Source organism: Phalacrocorax aristotelis, chromosome 3 (assembly GCF_949628215.1).
Source record: "Phalacrocorax aristotelis chromosome 3, bGulAri2.1, whole genome shotgun sequence".
Taxonomy (NCBI): domain Eukaryota; kingdom Metazoa; phylum Chordata; class Aves; order Suliformes; family Phalacrocoracidae; genus Phalacrocorax; species Phalacrocorax aristotelis.
The window spans coordinates 82,969,041-82,990,716 of record NC_134278.1 but is presented as its reverse complement, the minus strand read 5'-3'; the positions used below and the strand labels follow the sequence as shown (position 1 = coordinate 82,990,716).

The 21,676-nt window shown below is 41.3% G+C and overlaps 1 protein-coding gene across 9 annotated transcripts in view; it reads right to left on the bottom strand.

Moving 5' to 3' along the window:
* Window positions 1-3,075: 3,075 nt before the first annotated feature.
* Window positions 3,076-21,676, bottom strand: part of PLCB1 (phospholipase C beta 1) — a 407,677-nt gene continuing 389,076 nt past the window's right edge. For 3 of the 9 annotated variants that reach the window (XM_075088215.1, XM_075088213.1, XM_075088218.1), the window contains one exon: window positions 3,076-6,438. Coding sequence is in view for 3 of the 9 variants with exons in the window: in XM_075088213.1 (XP_074944314.1) it covers window positions 6,208-6,438 (231 nt within the window). In the remaining 6 variants the exon portion in view is untranslated. Of the gene's footprint in view, window positions 6,439-8,533; window positions 8,774-16,254; window positions 16,616-16,638; window positions 16,703-21,676 lie in introns of those variants that run through there. The other 6 variants (XR_012659743.1, XR_012659745.1, XR_012659744.1 and 3 more) reach the window with 5 other exon arrangements.

Genomic DNA, 21,676 nt, shown 5'->3' with positions numbered 1-21,676 from the left:
CAAAGTTTGATTCCCCCCCCCCTTTTCTTTTTAAGTTATTTGATCTCCATTACAGAGGCTATAATGACTTATTTGAAAAGGCCCATTATCCCACTGCAGCTCAGTAACACTAATCACATTACAGTTCTCAGCAATGAAGTTGCCAAGCTCTCCCGCTTATTAGCCAGGCTTCCACCATTGATAAAGTGACAGGTTTTAAATTTCTTCTCTTCACATTAAGCAGGTTGGCTTCAATTTGTTCCTAATTAGAGCTTGGCTCCTCCAGTGCCTTCTACCTGTATGATGGATTAGCATCCCTCACCATGTTTTGCAGCCCACCATTCCACAAAACCCAGCCCTTTAAAATTGTATCAGTTATACAGTAGTTAATGTGTTACCTCCAATATTTTCTTCTTTGCTGTCTGCAAGCCGAACACCTGGATTTTTCATTTCTTCAGTTTCTTTCTGTCAGATCCTCCCTTCTATCATGCTACCCCATGATACTGATCCTGAGGAACCCTACGAACCGAGCCTCTGAACCCAACCACTTAGAAAAAGTAAAACGGAACTACACTGTGGAAATCAGCACAAGCCCCAGGCCTTTCCTCCTGCCAGCTGTCCTATCAGTGCATGTGAGCCCCCCTTTTAAAGGGCCTTTTTTAATCCCAGAATGCGTTTCTGCAGTCAGCTTCCTTAACTTCACTAGGGACCATCACCTCCTGCTTTTTGCACAAGGCTTTAATTTCCTGCAGTGATGCCTTTGCTAAGTAGTCCTTCCTTCACTGTGCAGGGACTCCTTCTCCTACTGAGCCCTTAAGGAAGAGAGGAGTAAGGACAGGGCCCTGATCTGAGAATGAACTAGGTCTGATGATGGCCAAGCAAATCCTGATGTGTATATTTAGGGAAGCTTCATGTCTGGGTGGAGCTGGGAAGGGAGGTTGGCATTAACTTTTTCAACTCTGTGGGAACCGGCAGGGTCACAGAAGTGGTCTCACTTGGCATTCAGGTGTCTTCTGTGTATGATTAGGGCAAAATCTAGGAGAGGACTTAGTTGTTTTCACATTAAGTAGTGCTATCATAGCCAGAAGCTACCTAGCTCCTTGATGCCTCATGTCAGAAGTGAAATTCAGGTTTAGAGGTAGGTTCTTGTACTCCCTGTATAGATTATTGGAGCAAGCAAGAGGTTTTTGAATGAGCGCCCAAACAAGCCAAATGTAGTCGATGAAGCCCATCTGTCAAGAAATGCTGACCTGATTTTTTTAGCTGGAACTTAGTGTCTTCATGAGCTTGGATTCTTCAGCCAGGGCTGGCAGATTTGACTTGTACAGCTCCCACGCTCAAAGCTCTCTTGAAGTCCAAGGGTACGATATAGTTTTTCTGGGTTTAAACCCCCATTTATGTTTTTCAAAGGTGCAGCTGCCTACAGTGAAATGATTTCCTAGGGTTCAAGTGCACGCCCAGGTTTCAGGCGGCCTGGTTGTACAGCCCTTCAGCCTGCTCACCAGCTTCAAACTCTTCCTACCCTGCTCAGCGATGTTCCCCAACACCGAACCCAGTATCTCAGTTGTATCCAGACATCCTCCAGCCCCTGCATGGAAGCTGCATCACTGTGAAGGAAATGATGTAAGTCTCACAAAGCTGAGGATCAATTACTTGTGATGGAGCTTGGTGGTGGCACTAGTTACGAAAGCATTCACTTTGAGGGCAAAATTACATCTCTGGTCACCTTCCCCAGCTGGAGTAGTAGACTTCTGCTGCTGTGGTGGGACTGGTTTTCTTTTGGCCATCACCAGGAGCATTTGCAGAATAGACTTCAAGCTTCACCAACCCAACAGGCTTGCTTTGCATAGCGCCTGCAGCTGCACAAGAGCACACAGCTATGGCCCCTCTGCCTGGCCTCCACGACACCATCTTCCCCTTGGTCGGCCTCCAGATAGCTCTTCTGCACATCCCAGCCAGTTGCCCTCTCTCCTCAGTGGCCAAGCCAGTCTCCCATGGCCCAAGTACAAGCGCAGAGGTGGTCTACTCAGCCGGCTATGAACATCCTGCTTCACTGGGCCCCGTGGGAGCTAAGGGTTGCTTTCTGATCCTTTCCATGGCCTCCTGGCTTTTTCATCTGTGCTCACCATCACCCTCTCCCCCTCACCCTCCTGAAATCCTCGCCACTGCGCTGCCTCCCCACCCTGCAGCCCCATCTTCTTCCCCTCACCTGCCTCACTACACAGCGGGTAGCTTGCTAATGGGGCCCTGGCAAACCCCACTCTTGAGCATTTCACACCCCACTGCTCCTCCTTTGGGAAGGGAATGTACCCGTTTTTCTTTTCTTTAGTTTTTTCCATCACTCCATTTCTGTCAAATTCACAAGCTCAGCTTTCAGCTCTGTTCCTCCCTTCTTTGCCTGATTTTACACCGTGCCACGTCCATCCCCCTCAGACCCCACCTCCCCACACCTCTCCTAGTGAGGAATTTGACTATAGCTGCCTTGGAGACTATTTATTTTAATAGGTATATCCCTTAGTATGCTGGATTAATATACCTGCTTATCTCTTCTCTCGGAGATAACTTTCTATGTTGTAAATTAAATAGGGAAAGGGAAGTCAAAAGCCAACGGAATAGATTTATTTTCAACGCTCTCAGTGGAAGGCCCCTGCAAAGGTACATTTCACAGCCCATACATAATTGAGTAGATGACTAGCAAAATAGCTGGGGCACTGGAAAAGAAGTAAAGCTGCTATAATTTGTGCAGGTACTTTACAGGTACAGCTGAAAAATCATCCAATTGCTGTTCTACAAAAGCCTGTCCTGTAAACCAATAAATTTGCTTTCCAGATCATTGGCTGCCAGGTGCTTTTTTTTTTTTGTTTTCCCTTGTTTCAGAGCACCAGCACGTTTTGCTGGGAGGGGTGGGGGATGCCCAGGCACCTCCGATTTCTTGTTCTCATTGTCATGAGCACAGAGCCTGGAGGGAAACTTCACTGACTCCCTGTGGCACTGCCCTTCCTGGGAGCAAAGGGGTCAGGGTGAGGTCTTTGAGGTCAGTAAGGTCTCCTGAATCAACGGAGGCTTTTCAGTCAATGAACAGGAAAAACAACTGTCTTGTGTTAAGAAATTTTTATTTGTCCTTTGGATCTGTAACGTAAGCACATAAAATTACAAGTGGAAGAAACATCATGCCACAAAATTGCATAGAATTTTTACAAAAATGTGAATTATGCCTCTGAAACAATCATAGATTGAGGAACCCAAAAATATGTACATGTTAACCGAAGTATTTCATCCTACTTTGAAAGCAAATCATCAAGGACTAATCAATCACAAACACTATTAGTACAATGATCAAGAGCAACACTGATTTCAAAGAAAGGCAAGCAATGATGTCCCTTTAGTTATCTTTCAGTGAATGTTCAGCTAATACATGAGCATTAATTAACATAATTATGAACATGTTAAATCTAAAATGTCTGGCCTTCATTAGAATTTTTAAAATTCTGTTTATACTGCCAAAACCAAGCTATTTTCAGTAGTGTAAAGATATCTGAAGTGCACAACCTAGTTTAATATAGACAGCTCTATTCTATACAGCAGGAAGTCCACGATACAGCATTTCCACACATTCAACACGGAACAAGGCAAATACATAAAAGGCACAAGACTTGCACATCATAAAGACCCTTTTTTCATTACCTTACTCTAGTTCAAGTAATATCAATATTAAATGATATCTGTTTTCACTGAAATAGTCTGAACAATGTAAGATGTACAGCATTACACGCTACCTTACACCTGCAGAAAGTGGCACTGTACAGATATAAAAAAACGTTGAGTACAGGAAATGGTCAAATACAAACGTACTGTAAAATTACTACAGCTGATAGTATTTTTAATCTGACCGGTATATTTATTTATTTTTAAATATAAATAAAAGGTTAATTGGTGTTTGCCCAATGCTTTTGAAGACTGTGGTGATGTCCTGGCTCCGATGAAGTCCAGGGGAACGTAGCACTGAAATTCAAAGGAGCTAAGATTTTACCGAAAAGCCTGCGCTGTACAGCGGTTTCTATAACGCAATAGCCTTCAGCTTTATTGTGAACACTGCTATCAGTTTATTCTTTTAATAATTTAGACAGTATGTATTTTTTACTTTATAAAATGCAGCATTACATTGTGACTCTCTATATGTTTTCAATGAGTGATCAAGATTGATTTCAAAGTGCAAAACAAGGATTATTGAGGATTCACCTTTCCTAGCATTAAGATGAAAGTCAGATTTTTAAACTTCATGTCCCCTAATTTAATCATCATAAAACAGAATAGTTTGATTTAAAATATGATCTCCAATGTGCAATTTTTCTTTCTTTCTGCTCTAAGTTTTTTTAAAAAAATTAAAATACTGTTTGTTGTCCAAGAATTGAACTTATATATATACACACCATCATTTAACTGAAAACTGAAGCTTGATTCGTATTTTATTGCTTAAATTTAAATAAAATAAGTTACTTTAAAGTACTAAAATCCTGAGGGAATGGAAGTAAAGTAACTTAACTGTTACGACGTTATTAAAACGGCTCCCTATGTAATCGACTTCTTTCTCTGATTGCTTTTTAATACAAAGTAAGGCCTCGATCTTGCAAACGTGTATGTGAACATTATTCCCCAGAGCAGCTGCACGAAGCCCAGTGGTGCGCAGGAAAAGCCATTTATGTGAGTTTGCAGGATCAAGCCTCTTGATGCAAATCTGTCTTTTGGGCTAGTTACTCCTTTGCCCTAAGACACCGCCTCACCTCACGGCTGAGGGAAAGGCCTTTAGCGTTATGCATTGGCTTGGGTACAGGTAAGAATCCATCTGTAATGTTTCATAGTTCTTATTTCTGTTAGTGTGGGAATCCAGAGAATAGCAGTTCTTTATCTTTTCAAATATCCAGACTTTCACAAAGTCTTTCTGTCATCTATATATATTTCTGAAAATGTGCTGTTACTTCTCTCATGCATACCATACAGTACATTAACTTTGATTGTTCTTATTTTAAGAAATCACTTACATGGACTAATATACATTTTTAAATAACAGTGATCAGGTTTTTATATTTTGCTTTTAACTTTCAGATCTTAGTAAAACTGAACCTCAGTCTTAAAAATAATGGAAGATTCTGTTAAATTTCCAATACTGTAGTCCTAAACATTTTATACTCCTATCAAATTCAGTAAGCTTAAAATATGATACTTAAAATCAATACGTTTGAGTCTGCAAAATATATATCAAATTTATATTCTAAAACTACTTTGATTTACAACACTAACACCACAAAAAGAATTTTATGATTCAATGACTATTTTGTAGCAGTATAACCCAGATGTTAGCTTTCATAAAGATTCTATTCACGTATTCTATCCACGTATCCCTGAAACTTTTCGTTTGGCCAAGAGACCACACCAACTCCAAACAGAAACATGCCGTGTGTGTATAGAGACGGATGTGTGTGCACATATAGCTATATATATATATATATATACAAACATATATGCACTCACACAGTGTAACAAACAGACGTACACAGATGCTGACAATCTCCAGGCAGAGTTCTTCTCTTTGTTTTCCTCTTGTCCCCACAGTTCCAAGAATTTTCAGCAGCAAATAGATTTCTTTCCACGTGATAAACATAACATCAAGACAGCAAGCCACCAGTGCTTGCAAAGCTAAAAAGGATTAAATGTTTCAGTGCAAATGTAAAATGATGGTACAGCTGTCAAGGTGCAGTTTTAAAGAAAGAAACACATGATTAAGTACTGTACTGTTGTATTCTCTAGGATCTGTATTACTTTGGAGCACCTTGCACTGGCACTTCAAAAGGAAATCCGCACACATTTGTCTCTGTACAATACACTGGTCTTCATTAAACATTCTTAACAGTGAACATGGCCAGAAAATAAGCCATTGTAAGTTGGCCAAAAAAAATAAAAAAAGAAAAAGAAAACAAAGAGGGGAGGATGGTGTTAACATATTAATTTTCCCATCACAACTGCACTAAGCTTTAGAATAATAATAAGATGAAGAATGAGAATGAAGACCTTTGCACAATACTTTTTATAAAATGTTCTTTTTGGGAAATGTGCACTTGAATGCAGATTCCTCCTGCCTCCCGATGAACTTCAGCGGCAGCTCATGTCGGGAAAGCAGGGGTGGGCAGCTGGGGAGCGGTGCGCCCTGGGCACCGATTGTTTCTTGGGCAGTTAAAAAGTAGTATCAAATGCTTTTTCTGGATTATCTTCTTCCAATTCCTCTTCACTTTGCAGAGGTTTATGATTTGATTTTCCACTGTCAGATGCCAGGGAAGAGGGGGCAGAACTGTGGTCTCCATCTTCACTGATTTTCCCTTTCATGGCTTCCTGTACGAACTCCAGAATTTCCAAAGGCAGTCTTTTGAATTTGTCTTGATATTCCTGATCAAGTTCCACCTGCAACTACAACAAAAGAGACAAGCTGTCTTCAGTTGTATCTAATGAGACCAGTGCTACAGCATGGGGGAACATACCACACGAGGCAGGGGGAAATTAATAATGCATTTTTGCATGATTCAAGAATGTATTTTCTTTTTCATATTAGCGCCACACATCCAATACGCCTATTGATTTCCATGCAGTCATTGCAAAGCTGAAGGAACGTGCGGTCATTTGTGCGTAAGGCTGGTTTTGGGTACCATCCTTGGATACCCAAACCTTAAAATATAGGTGGATTTAGCTGTATTGGTGTCCATACTCCCACTGGCTTTCACAAGACCTCATTCAAGTGCAGTATGGATCATGGATAAGCCTTTGAAAGAGCAAGGCCTTTATTAAGCTTCAGGTCGCTAATCACACATTAATCACACCACAAACATTGCGCTGAGAACAATATAACAATTTGTGCCAGATTTCTTGAGTTGGAGAAGCCATTGGGAAAAAGTCGGTTGTCAAAATGAGTCAAAGAGGGAGGGGAAAAAAGGTTGAATTACATTTCTTAGGGCTAGATCATGGAAAGTTACGTTATCTGATGAATGCAGTATGTATCTTGGACATTACTGGGGAAAAAGTGTCATATCATCAACAGGATGCAAAAGGCATGCAGAAAGAAATCTGGCTACCAGTCTTCAGGAAGCTGTGGGCCCTTTCCCAGTATTTTTTTATATTAGCCTTTGTTTTTAATGCCCGTATTAGGATCTGCACGATCCACTATTTAAAAAACATTAATGTGTATGAAGGTTTCAACTGAAGACAAAGCCAATTTTTTTATCATGACCAATACCAGCACAGCAGGAAGCAAAAGGGGTGAGTTCCGAAGTCAAACCCGCTCCATCCATCCGTCTGTCCGTCCATCCATCCAAGCATCCATCCACCCACCTTCTTAAAAAGAGGGAGTCGGGTTCTGCTAACTGTAGCTGCAGCAGTTTCACAAGTTTCTTAGGCAAATGTATTTTGAGCTATATTTTTTTCCAGGATGCATAAAGGTGCTATGAATTCTGATCCTTCAGGGCTCTATGCTTGAGTCTGTTCTGTCTAGTTTCAAGTATCCTTCACCCTATCGTGATGCCTCTTAACAGGTAATAAAAATTTTCACTCAAACATTAGGATCTATGCTACTCTTACCATCCTTGCCCTGTCCACAGTATTTGACTTTACCACTACTTCTCCCTCTGAGCCCTTCCAATCCCATTCCCCATGCTTCTGTCCTGGTTTTCATCCTGCACCTCTGATTTTATTTTTGTGAGGCCTCTTCTCGTTTCTCCTGATGTGCACATCAACGTCCTTAGCTCACCCGGTCTAGTTCTACATTCCTTAATTAGACAAATTTTGCAGTTTTTCTTCCTCAAGATCTAAGATCTGGCTTTTTCCTGTTGGTTCTCCTGCTAAAGCTCCTTTCCTGCCTTGTTTCTGGCAATTTTCTTGCTGTTCTGGCCTCAGTTTCCCACCTCGGTGTCACAGTGCTGACAAACACCAAGTCTGAGGCACAAATAGTTGCATTAAATACATTCTGCCTCTAAAATATATACTTGTATCAACTGTGAGACAATCACTACCATAACACCCTTCCTTCATGCAGTACCCTTCTTCCTTTGTTTTCTGGCAAAGATGCCAGAATGCCATTATGTCTAGATAGAAATTTTGGAAGGGATCCTCCTTTTGTCTCCATTTTGATAACACTTCCAAGAGTACACTTATTATCAGAGGAACAGTGCCATAGTATGGTTGGCAGGAAAAACCCGCAATGGATGCTGATGACCCCTCGCTGCTCAGCTCACCGCCAGGGCCCTGCAGCCCAAGGACTCCACTCCTGCTGCCCAGTGACCTTCTCAACCACCAAGAGGCTACACCTGCACTGGTCTCTAACTCAGAGTGACAGCAGCATGGCACTCATGTAGGTTATGTTGCAAATCCAAAGATTACATTCTAGACAAAAGGTCTGCCATCGCGCTGCAATCATGCTTTTGGCTACAGTTCACTACTAAATAGCCACACTGCTTAAAAAAACCAGGAGGGCAGGAGGGAAAGATGAGTCCTTCTGTTTGTTTATGATGATTACCCAAAGATGATATCACAGTTAGAGGGAGACTTATGCCAAACGTGGGACAAAACATTCCTTGGGATCGTCCGAAACAGCAGTGAAGGCAGAGGCAGTGCCAGCGGGCTCCGAGCACGCTGTGCACCATGCATGCCAAGTGCCATCGTCTTTCCCTGTTCAGCAGCATTTGCAGCTGGGTTCTGGACCGCCGGTGCAGATCTGCAGCAGTGTCGGAGCACTCCACAAAGCCACTTAGAGTTCCTGCAGGGACAGACAGCTCTGCATACAGTATTTTTTTATAAATCTAGGACTCACAGGAAAGGCTCCAGAGCACTGGAAGACAAAGCTTTATATAAGGACATTAATTTCTTTACAGGAGTGTCTGAGCCAGAGATAGGCTGCTGCATTTCCCCACCTCATTGCCATATACAGAAGTACTGAATATGGAAATTTTGGGCACCTCAGGTACAGGAAGAGGTATATAAAATCAAAAGTCAGAGAAAGTCTCCTGGCTCTCAACTTCGTTCAGAACCTTGATTTGCTTAATTAGGTTTAAAAGCAATAGAAATATTTGAAACCCCTCAGAAACTGAATGTTACCTGAACTCAGTGCAATCATAAGCATGTTGTAGGATAGCAATTGTGTCTAATATTCACCTCCTAAAGCACCTGCTGTGGATAATCGCCCCCAAAGTGGAGTGTTTAATAGAAATGGCATGAATCTGGAGCTACCTCTCACTTTTCAGTGTCTCCAGAGACAGGCTATATAGATATCTAATAATGAGAAGGTTGAAGTTAGTTGAAAAGGAGCAGACAGTAGACAAGGAGGGTTGATTAAAACTGCAACAGTGTGTAAAAATTAGTTTTCTTTTTGATTTCAAAGGCAATTTCAGTCCTTCCCCTTGCTCGGCTTCATACAAGCACCTCAGAGCCCATTCCCTGACCCCCAAGCTATCACACAGGACTCCAGCTGCAATGAAGAGGACAGTGGGTGAGTCTGGGTGCAGACATCCCACTGGCAGACCTGACTCCTGACTGAAGTCTTCCTCTGCGAGCCTGGTGTTTGCAAACCTGTGACAGTCTCATAGTGCACCGGATGTGTTTCTCCTTAGACCACCGGCCCCAGGCACAACACTGGCAAACAGCTGCAGGTAAAGGTTAAAGAAACAAGTTGCCTGCTTAAAACCAGCTGTCTCAAATAAAAACCCCAAACCAGCTGTTTTTATTTTAAAAGCCTCATCATCCTTCTACTAGACAATGATAACCATATTCTGTGGCTTCACAGGGACATTACAGTTTGTTTGCTAATGGAAAGCTGCCCTCCCATTAGTAGCAGTAGCCATATATGTCTTTTATTTGGCTTGCTGATGGCACGACAAAGTGCCATGTCAGAGTGTGTGTCTAAGTAAAAACCTCCCTGCACAACCAGCACCCCACCAGCCTCTGGCCCTGTGTGGCCTTACTGTTCAGTTTGCTGCCCCCTTTGGTTGCTTCCCATTGCAAGTCCACCTACTTTGACTCCTCTGCTCTCCAGCCACTAAACAAGGTGACCTATACTTGGTTTTAGGATTTTGGAGTCCGACAGGGGGCAAAATGAGACTGATGATTAGATGGGCAGATGATTATCTGAACCACTGTTCCCATTAACACGTAATAACCTTCTTCCTTCTGTTATCTCATTATCTCTTCCAGATTCTCTGTCCTCTCTTTAACCCCCAACAAAAAAGCACTTACTAATGTCACCTCCCTGCAGCTTTAGGATCCCACAAGAGGTTGGAAACATTATTTCTTGTTCAGATAAATCACGCTCCCAAGTATTTCACTTACAAATAATGAGTTAATACTTTAAAATTTGTAGCCATCATTACGTTTTTGCAGCAGGGTCCTTGGGAACATGAGATGAATGCATTATGTACTCTTGATGGCTGTGGCCAGAAGCTCTAATGCTTGAATGTATGCTTCTGTCTAGCTACCCTTTATTTTTTACCCAACAGTGCTAGTAATAGTGCTGAGTAAAGTGCTAGTTAAAAATATCAGCTGATACTCACATCAGCATTACAAAATGGTTAAGTTACGAGTATTATCCCCAAATAACAGATTGAAAGAGAGAAATTAAGCTTAGGTAGGGATCAGACCTTGGGAGGTGCCATCCTCAGCTGCCTCTGGTTTGAAAGGGATCCCTCTGCTCCATTTATATGATTGCTTATCAAACTAGACATACACCAGCACAGGTGTGGAACAGGCTGTGGACCAGTGGGCCACCAAGTTGTCCTGCTCAAAATAACAGTAGAAATGGTGAGGCGGTGATTGCGACTGCCCTGCCTCTGTAAGCTATACCCCACAAGGGTTTCACAGAGAAGCCGTGCCTGACTTCAGCCAGCGTTAGGCAGTATGGGTGGCCGAGGAGTTTGGGCTCGCGCACCCTTGTGCCCTGGACAAATGCCACCATGTACTTCGAACCTTGAATGCAACCAACACAGCCCTAGCCTGAGGGACAGAAAATGAGCAGGGCTTTACATGACTAAGCCCGTGCCTTAGGGAGCAGAGCTCCTGGCATCCAGCCAGCTGCCCAGCTGATCGGCTCGCATTCCCTTGCAATGCAATGGGTTCTTTGGCATCCTTGGCTACAACTGCTTTCCAAAAAGGGTCATCATTCAGAGAAAGGCCTCAGCAACCCTTCCTTGGAATGTGAGAGGTGAAAATTAATATGGTCATTCAGCTAAAAGCAAGGAAAATACACTCGGGGAAAGAAACGGATGGTATTATCAAAACTATTTATAGCATTTATACCTAGCTGCTACTAAATCTACCAAAATAACATAGCATAACATAGTGTTAAAATAATGACCATAGCATTAAAACAGGTAACTGTGGTCAATAAAGAATTACAAAAGCAGAAATTGTGGTTTCAGACTATCCTGATCAAGCCCCTGTAGACTTCTGCATACTTGCAAAGTGATCTAATGAACTTCTGTTTCTACCAAGAACAAAAATAAAATGATCACATGAAAAATGCAACATGCTGCCAACACAAGTTACCAGGAGGGCTGAAGTTCACATAGAGCGTTTAGATTTAAAAAAAAGTTAGAAAATTAAAAAATAAAATAAATGTGTTAAACCCCTTAATCTTTATTTATTCCACATTTCCAAAGTTTCACGTTATCTTGTTTCTCAGTTTAGGCTTTGAATACCGAACTCGTCTCCATTCTCACTACCTAAAATACATCTCATTCCTCTCTCCTGCTGCAGAATTGTTTGTGTGGTTGGTTTTGTTTTTTTTTTTCTTAACTTCAGGTTTGTTTTAAGGTAACTGTGGAAAAGCAAACAAGTTGGGCTAATGAGGTATAAGAATCTAATAAAGAGCTACCAGAAGTTTAAGATGTAGAGCAAAGTAAAGAAAAGTTCTGCAGTAACTCAAGGCACGGGAAGTAGATACCTGCAGAAACATAAATGGCATCTGGATCTAGGACCTCAGGTGTCAGGAGCTGAGACCTTACCCTGTGCATTAAAAACAATCAGTGGACTCAAACGTGGCCCTGTCGCACACAGCAAATTTGGGAATACATCTGGGGACTGGTACTGTTGCTGGTGTCTTGTGAAAGTCCACTGCATCTACCCTACCTGCCAGCCTCCATGGCTTGAAGACAAGAGGCGGATACACAGCTGGCTGACATGCAGCACCACTCCCATCTGACCTCCTCCCCCTCACTTTGGCAGCCCAAGGGAAAGGAAAATTGTGGGGGAAATCGCGTCGAACCCATCTCCCTTCCTGCCACAGCAACACCTTTGAAGCTGTTAATGCAAACACTGCTGCTCCTTCCCCTTGACCCTTAAAAGTTAATAATGAAAGTGTTTTCCAAACAATTTTCCCCTCTCTTCCTTCACCCTACAGCTTGAGACACCGCATGCTTGGTCTGCTCAGCAGTGGGACCTTGTAGCATCATTCTCCTGATGTAAGATCCCATGCCAGAGGCAGTCAGTTATCTGATGCAAAAGCAACGACTTCCACATGGACTGGGATTCATTCCAGCTCACGTGTTTTTTTTAAATACATTTTCAACTCAAAAATAAAGGAAGGGTCACCACTTAAAAAGCATCTAAAGCATTAATCTTCAAGCAAAAATGCTTTGATAAAGTTATGTATGAAATACAACTGGCTACATGTTTTGGTGAAAGAACTCCCACCAAAATGCAATTTTGTTGAATCCAAAACATTCATTACAGCCATATTCGTTTTGATTAAGTTCTTCCACTGCAAAAAATTTGATACGACTCAAAAAAAACTTTCTTGAGTCTCAGATTCTCCATTCCACTTGACATTTTTCTGTTAGGCCAGTTTTTTGAGCTTTGCATTTCTTTTATCCCTCCTTTTAAATCTATCTTATTTTGCATCATTCATAAATACTTCGGTTTCCTGATCACACTCATTTTTTGCTTTGAATGATGCAGTGAATTATGAATGAAAAATACTCAAAATATCCTGGCTCAACAATCCAGGTAAAAATGCGCTCTGAGGATTAAACAGATTGGTATCTCCAACAATGCTTGACATTTCCAATAGCAAACTCTTTATTTTCAAGTTTTAAAAAAGATTTTAACAATTTTTGAGTTCTGAATCCAAACATGAAAAATTTGTAAGTTGCGTTATTTCCCCTTGAGGCAGAGGGCAGCAAAATATCAAAATAATGACTTTTTTTTTTTTTTTGCATTTGGTTATTGTATTTATTCACCAGTTGAAGCGTGATACTAATTTTTACCCATAATTACCATGGCACTACCCACACACAGTATAATATTTAATTCCACATAAACAATACCTGCTCTTTTTGTTTTACTGATGAGAAACTCAATTGCATTAACTACTTCTGTACAATTTCAGCAGAAAGTATTTTGACAAGACGCAGTAACTGGTTACTACACAATTCATAACAAAAGGGGGACTGCAACCTCACCAGCATATTTCAGTTTAGGAAAGCTCCTGTTTTCCTTTTCACATGACGTTGGAACTGTTTATTTTCTTAACATCAGCTACGCTGATCTTTTCACTGGTCAGTGAAAGAATATTGCAACAGAAACCTGGTCTAAGATTGTGGCCCCTTTCTCACTCCTCCCCTTTTTCTCTAAATCTGCTAAAGGTCCAAACACTGTTTTTTCTTCCTCCAAATGTTTGACCCATGAGCCTAAAGATAATTTTGAGTAGAAGATTTGGAGTTTTTAAGACTGCATCAGACAACAAATATGCATAATGTCAGCGACCTCAATTTAGCTTCCAAAATAGCACATGGAGGACTCCCAGATTAAGGGTACAGAGAGCAAACAAGCTGCTGTTCTGCTGCTTTTCATTTTCAGAGCTTACTTAATTAGAAAGCCATTCTGGAGGGATATAGCATTAAAAGACATATGAGTAGCAAGAATTGTTAAAAGCAGATGGAGGCTCAATAACAGAGAGACTGAAACTGAGGAACAGAGCTCAGAGGGATCAAGTGATTTATAGGCAGCAATTTTTGTTTAATTGGAAACAGAAGGAGTTCCTTATTAAGGACCATGTTATTCCCTTCACTAAGCAGATTTCTCCTGGGAAGGCAAAGGAGTAACCACTGCTTGGCTGTCCTTGTGCCTCACGGCTGCACTCCCTCTGCAGCACTTGGCATGCTACAGGGGCTGCAGAAGACAGTGACTTGAGGTGAGGCTGATGGGTTTGAGGAGAAGCCGGGACTCCTCTGCAGGACCTTTCCAAAAGCGATATACCCACCTCTGCCATGTGGACAAATGGCCCAAAGAAAGCAACTGGGAAATGCAGTTTCTTGGGAAGCTGTTTATCCAGGCCTGGGAAAGGAGTTACCATCTCTACATGTGCAGAGAGCTCCTAAATACTCTCTTTTTCTTTTCCTCCCAGTGACTGCAAGCAAGTGCAAAAAGGAACATGCCACCATGTTAACATTTGGGCTTAACATCGCTACTTATAGACAATATAGCTAAGCATAAAGTGAAACAGTTCAGGTAGCTGAGGTTTTATCTCATAAGGTGCTGGAATGTGGAATCATTAAGGAAAACCTAAGGCTACTCAGTATCAGAGGTGGCGCAGGGAACAGAACTGCTCTAGGTAAATGACAGCTGGTGTGGGAAATGTCTTTACACGACTGGAAAGCTCCCATTAATGATTCCTGTCCTCACACAAGGATGTCTCAGTCTCAGTGCATGCCCATCACTGTGTTTTCAAATAATGGTTACTTTTCAGACCATGGCAGACAGGAGAGACACCAACTCCAGGACTTTCTCTCCACCAGCCCCGACCCACACCCTTCTCCTTGCAGATGAAGCTTCCCTAGTACTTCACACAAGGTCTAACACACCAAGCCGATATTCCCACCCTGTAAGGTCTCTGTACTATTCCTGAGACCAGGAGTGCTCGCTCAGGAGTAGCTGTATTTTTGACTGATCCACTACTGCCACCCCTGACTTCCAACAACAGGTTGCACAGCCCAGATACTCTCCTTCAGAAATTGTCCCACAATGGGCTTGAAAAAAAATCACTGCAACACCTGAAGCACGCCACAAGCCAAAGAGGCTAGAAACTGTATACTGAGTTATCTTCCCTTATTCCCCCCCTGACGTCTCCTGGCTGTTAACTTCCATGTTTCAGCTTTGTTTCTCTTCCCATTAATGCGAAGGTGACGTGCTATGCCTCCCTAATGTACAAGTCCCCACATAAATGAGCCCTTTAATACCTGCTGTCTCAAGGCATTAGACTGTAACCTTAGGGCCTTCATCAGTCTGTGTCTCCACCTTTATTAACTGCAACCTCAGTTAAACCAATGGGACTGTGAAGGAACCTGGGACCTGGCCCCAGCTTTTAACACTTGTAAAGAAACTCCTATCTTCTTTCTGTACAGTAAAGCCAACATCTATTTCAAGAGCTCATTAAAAGATAATGTTTGAGTGATGAGATGACCATCAGTATTACCCACGTCATCATACAATATAGTGTATTATACATACATATGCCTGTGCTGTACCTCTGCTGAAAACATGAGCTAGAGAAGCTCCTTACAGCAAAAGCCGAAACTGGTGATCTTTTCCTACTGGCAGTTTATTATTAGTAGTAATTTCAGGTCGCTTGCATTTTCTTTAAAAAGATAGCTTGTACTGAATTCTGTGGGAGGATTTTCTTCACAATAACTTTGTTTCCTATTTCTTCATCAGTACAGCAGTTTATTCTCAGGCAAACCCCTGCTCTGTGCCTTGCAAGCTGTACACTTGGAATCACTCTTCTTTCTGATGACTCTTTTGTGTAATTGTTTCCTTCTGTGGATAAATGCTTTCTTAAGGTGTCAAGTGGTTTTTTTTTGATGGCTCTATATATACGTGACCTGTACATCTCATGACGCACATGAATAAAGATAATTTGAGCTGGTATGAATGGGAAAAAAATCAGTTCTCCATGAGCATGTATTAAGATTTTAAGGCTAGATTCTCCTCTTCTTGATTATCACTGGAATAAGTTACCCTCACTGTAAGCAAAAGAGAATCTGCTCGGTTTCAGTGCAATAAATCTGGAGAAACTCCACTGAAATCTCATCTATCATCAGATACTGCCCTTAGTTTATTGGGGTGGATCCAGGATAAATAATTCCAATGACATAGCTCAAATTGAGCTTCTTAGTTGGTACTTTTACAAAGTGCTGGCCATAGTTTGGATACTGTCTTCAAAACAAACAACTAAAAAAATCAGTGCATCATTACCTTCTAACGAGTGATTTTTTTCCACTTCCACGCTGCCTTCAAGGCACCCTGTAAACAGGCAGCTGACTGTCCAACATCACAGGCCTCGGAAGAGTGGCAGTATTGTAACTCTCAGCTCAAGAGGCCACAACAGTCCCTTGGAAACTCCTTTTAAATGACATCTTGAGGTTATAACAGCAACAATATATTCCAGAAATATTTCAAATCCTGGTGGACCGGAGAACATGGGACTCTCAGAGCTGTGCAGCACCACGGCAGCTGAGCAGGATGTCTCCAGGGGGCCCTGGAATCCGCAGGGCCATTTTAAGTATGATGTGTTTTGCCTAAAAGTGGTGCTGTTCTGCAGAGTGAGAGATTCTGGCTGTTTTTGAAAGAGGAGACAAGAAACAAAAACTTCAGGTGCTTAAGGCCTCCTGTGTGAAGGCTTAGGAGCTGATGAAGTACAGATCTGAAAAAAAAAAAAGATCTGGTGAAACCTGCACCACAGCTTTTGGATCCTTGCCGAAACTGAACTCTGAATACAGCTTAACAATGTGTTTTTCAGTCTCTTACATCCACCTTGCTAATAGATAATTATAGTGTCACCTGTGTCTGACTGTTGGCAGGACACCTCTAATAGGTCCCATCAGTATTGCAGAGAATTCCCTTTGAGCACAGAGATTTCTTCTCAAATATGACAACAAAAAGGAAATAAATAATCTATTTCTCTGTCTCTCTCTAGTGGCATCACTGTGCTGCTGAATGGAGAAGGAACAGAGTCACTCTATGACTAAGTCTGGCACCTCCTTTCACTGATATCCCACTCTGCCCTTCCTACTCAGCCCAGACTCTCAAGCCTGTTTTGAGTAACAAGAGCTCCTAACATACACTGAGGTCTGTGTATCTTGACATGCCATGTTTCTTAAGGTACATGCTCACTACAATTTCCATGTCATTGATAATTGTGGGGAACTGCAGGGAGGTTTAGAAGTAAGGCATCATTAGCTCAAAAAATAATCACATTGATAAAGCCTTATGCTGCACTTTGAAGTTTACCTTGCACTGACTATACCCCTTCGCATCAGAAAGCCCCTTGCAGGATGGAGCCTCATTGCAAAGCCTGCTTGGAAAATTACTGAGCATTCCTTCTGTTAAAATCCTGTTAAAAATGAATGTTTTTAGACTAGAAAGCAAGCATGCTGTGAATAAAGATCAAAGCCTTAGAAGTTTATTTGAAAATCTTTTCAAGTAGTGCAGTTCTGTAATCCCTCGTAATGGCAAAGGCTGTTCCAAAATATTTCCTAACTCATTAACAACATGAATCTGGCTTCCTCCTTACTATTAGCAGAGATGTGCATTGACTCTCCTCAAAGGATGAGCCAATTTTTATTTAGTGACTGACCTGTTACTTTCTAACATAACAAGCTAATGAAAAAAAATCTATTCAGAACCTGGCAGAAGTTTAACAGCAGAGAGAGAGCTACTGTCCCTCAGTTTCCATCTTCCAGAAATGATGGTTCAGTCTTTTGGCTTTTGAACTTCCAAATGTCAGGAAAGTTTTCAGGCTGAGTTTAACAATGGCAAAAAGTTGGGACTCAATTCAAACTTATATATTGATGTATATATTCATTATTATATGATGAACATCAAATGGAGATGTATCATTGCTGCTAAGGATAGAGTCTGACATTGTTTATGGCTGCTCTGTGTTTATGTATTACTATTATCTTCACATGTCTCTACTTCCACCATTATTTCATCCATACTTCCACCACTTCTCATTGTCCTATGCTATATTACACAACACACCTCTTTTTTTTTGACTGAAGAAGAAAAATTATTGTGGAATTTTAACTGCAACTTTTAAAAACTTTATAGCTTAACGTAAAAGCGGTACTGCCCAGAGGTTCAACCTAATTAAAAATAGCCCAAAGGTTTTTATTTCCTGATACTACAATGAACTTAAAAGGGAAAAAACCTCCTCTTCTTGTCCATTCTGCTCTTACTGGATTAAGTAGTACTATGCAATGGGAGGTTAATGGAGCCACCCTCATGATTAAGTTTAAGGGATTAATATTTCAGTTCAGTTGTTTTTTATCTAAACATTTTTTTCAAGGTCATATGAACGCTGACAACTGCAAACTTGGGCAACTCTCTAATTACCCATCAAGTTGAAATGAACCATAGAGACAACTTCATTTCAATGATGTTCAGCAAGCACCCTGTGATGCAAAAACTGACATATAAGGTAACTTCATAAAGCTAGATAAACAAGACAAAGCCTGTCCCAGTGCTGTGCAGAGTAGCTTGAACTCATGCCTGTTAGAGGGCATACCCAAAGTTCACTGAGTCTACAAGAAGACAGTGGCTGACTTTGACGGGTTTTGTATCTACAGTACTGCCAACCATATAAGTACAGGCACAAACCAACGAGGTCAAATGAACGAACCACTGGCACAAAACGGCACGAAGTGCACACCCCTTCCCAAACAGCAGTCTGGAGCTAACCTGACTTGCAAATGAGCAGTGCAAATGCCGTGTTTCAGAGGTTCAGGATTTTCAACTGTCTTGTCTTAGCAATTTAAGGAAGCTGCAAAACATGAAAAGGGCTAGGAAACAGGACCAGGTTGCTGCTTCAAATCAAAGACTCCTTCAACAGACAGGTAGAGATAACAAACTCCCACAGAGAAGGTCAGATGTCATCCTCACCTCCAGACCTGCCCACCTTTCTCTCTCTTTTTGTACAACCTGATGTGGGTTTCTGTTGAGCACCTGAGCTCCACAATAAAGGGAAACCTCTGAAGGTGTTTTGCTCTCTTAATGCTTAGTATGGGTGAAGGACTACCACCCTGAGCATGCTGCAGCCCAACCAGCCAGCAGAGATCCTGAGCTCAGCTCTCCTCAAGTGTGGTGGAATATGTTCAGTGAGTTATGATGACAGAAAACTTGTGTGCTATAGCACTTGTGTGTTTAAGTCTGCACTATGGTATGCTTTTCATCTTGTTGTGCAGCTGGACATCTAAAAGTTCTCTTGAACAGATCTCTGAATGATATTGCCAATAGCACAATTGTGTTTTGTGGTCAGACCTTCCCTTTGTTAGGAAAAGGGATATGCAAATTCCCTAGAAGCCAGCAGAGAGAGGAAACTAAGGGATACCACAACCTACAGCTACTTCAGTTCCTTTGGTACCTCCATTCCCCACTGATCTTAGCCTGTGGAGGTCACACCGCAGTAGGCTTAGATCTCAAGCCTACTATGGGAAAAGTCAGCTTTTCTATTGACATCCGTGTTTGCTGGATTTGGTCCCTGGCTTCTCTCCTTCTGAAGTTAATACAGTTCACCCAAGCTTATTTCACCAGAGGGTCAAGCCTGAACTGAGATGAATCTCATGGAACCATGGAACTTCACTAAGTCCTTTGCTTTTTTCCCACTGAGAGGCATGCCATCAAAATGTGTAACATGATGTCCTTAGAGCTCCGATTTGTTTTTAATCTTATTTCATTTATGTGTATCACTACTGGTAGCTTCTATCTTGGAAAAGTTTTGTACCACGCAGAACCTTATTTGAGAAAAAAACCCCAAAAACCTGGCAGTAGAACAAACCCTCTTTCCATTATAAGAACTTATCTTTTTAATGCTTTATCAGTATTTTATTATTATTTCAGTACTTGACATCTTCCAAAAGCATTAAAAAGTTCTTGAGAGGTCTTACAACTTTACAGTGTATTCTGTGATGCCAATTCTGATCACAATCTACTTGAAGATAAATTTAATGAACACTAGAATCATGGAATCATTTAAGATGGAAAAGACCATTAAGATCAAGTCCAACCATTAACCCAGCACTGCCAAGTCCAAGAAAAATAAATGCCTTTCATAAGTAATCAAGTTCTTTGAGGAAGCAAAAGAATTCTTTAAAAACATTGGTTGCTTCATTTAAAGCTCTATTTAAAATATTTTAGTTGAGGATACCAGAAATCTATCTTGAATTTTGGGAGTATTCCAAATGATGGTAGGCAAGTATCAGAAATGAATGAGATTATTACCTTTCAGAAAAACCTTTTAGAACAATTACTATAAAATGTCATCTTTTCCCCATCTCATGTAAATGTATTTAGAACTATAGAAATACAGACAAGCATTAGATTTAGTGATGGTGAGTGAATAATTAAGTCATCTGCTACTCTATATACTATTCTGAGTTAGTTACAGAAGTTATTCCTAAAAATTTCTTATCACTTAAGTTATTTAAACTTTCTTACATATCAATTAGTTTCAAATAATAAGTCTTTAGGCTATCCATTAATTGCAGCACTGTAGACACGATCTGTATTTAAAATTATGCAATGAAAATTAAGCCGAAGCACCAAGCTGTCTTGGCTAACAAAAAAGGTTTCCTCAGCCCTTCGGATAAAGAAGGAGAGATAATGGGGGCACTGAATTCACAGGAGAACTCTTTCTCAGTTTACTATTCTCTCTCATCACATGTTAACACAGACTACTGAAGCCACAAGCCACTATCCACGTGTTTAATTTGCAGTGTTGCATTTTCAGTGCGTTCATTTTCTGATTGTACAGTATGACTGTTTTCAGACAAAAAAGAAAAGAGCTCCAGTGATTAATGCAAAGGAAGGACAGCAACATATATAACCTGAAGGATAGCTGATTAAGAAGATTCTGCAACGGGATCATTTACAAATGCAAGGTAAATGTGGACGGGAAATTTAACTGGTTTAGTTACTCTTTTAGAAGCTAGAGGGAGGCTGGCTGCAGAGGAACATCTGGACTATGCAACAGGAGAAGACACCATTTCTAGTTTCTATCTCTCCTGCTGTTCCGGCTCTAGGCTCTCAAAGAGAGTTTCAACCCACTCTTTTAAGTCTTGCTGTCTCTGCAGAACAGATCTTAAGACAACTGAATTTCTCTTGTCTGGTCATATTTTACTTCATTGATACACTGAAACTACAATATGGCATTTGTACCATTATAGCTGGTTCCCGCTGGCATCTGTCAGAGGCACACAGCATGGGCTGCCACATCAGTCACAGCTGCTCACTGCAGCTGCTGTCCTCAGTGGCAGTGATGATGGCAAGTGGAATTACTTTAAAAAGTGCAGCCTTTAATTGATAGGTGTTTTTTTTCCCAAATTCTCTATGCCTGCAGCATGAATGAGGAGTCAAAGGTAACATTCGGCTGACTCAAACAGATATTGGGAAGGGTGTCTTCCTGCCATAGAGATTAGAAAAAAGGCAGCTGAAATACTCTGTGTTGAAAAGCATGCCTGATGGAGGGAATCGTACCTGAGAGTGATGCTTCTTTTAAGTCAGACAAACTGCAGCAGCTCACTATCTGTCTTCTCCACATGCTATGCCAGCAGTTACAGAGCTGTTCCACCTTACTGACTCCTAGATCCTATGCTTAATTGTACTTTTAAATAAGAAA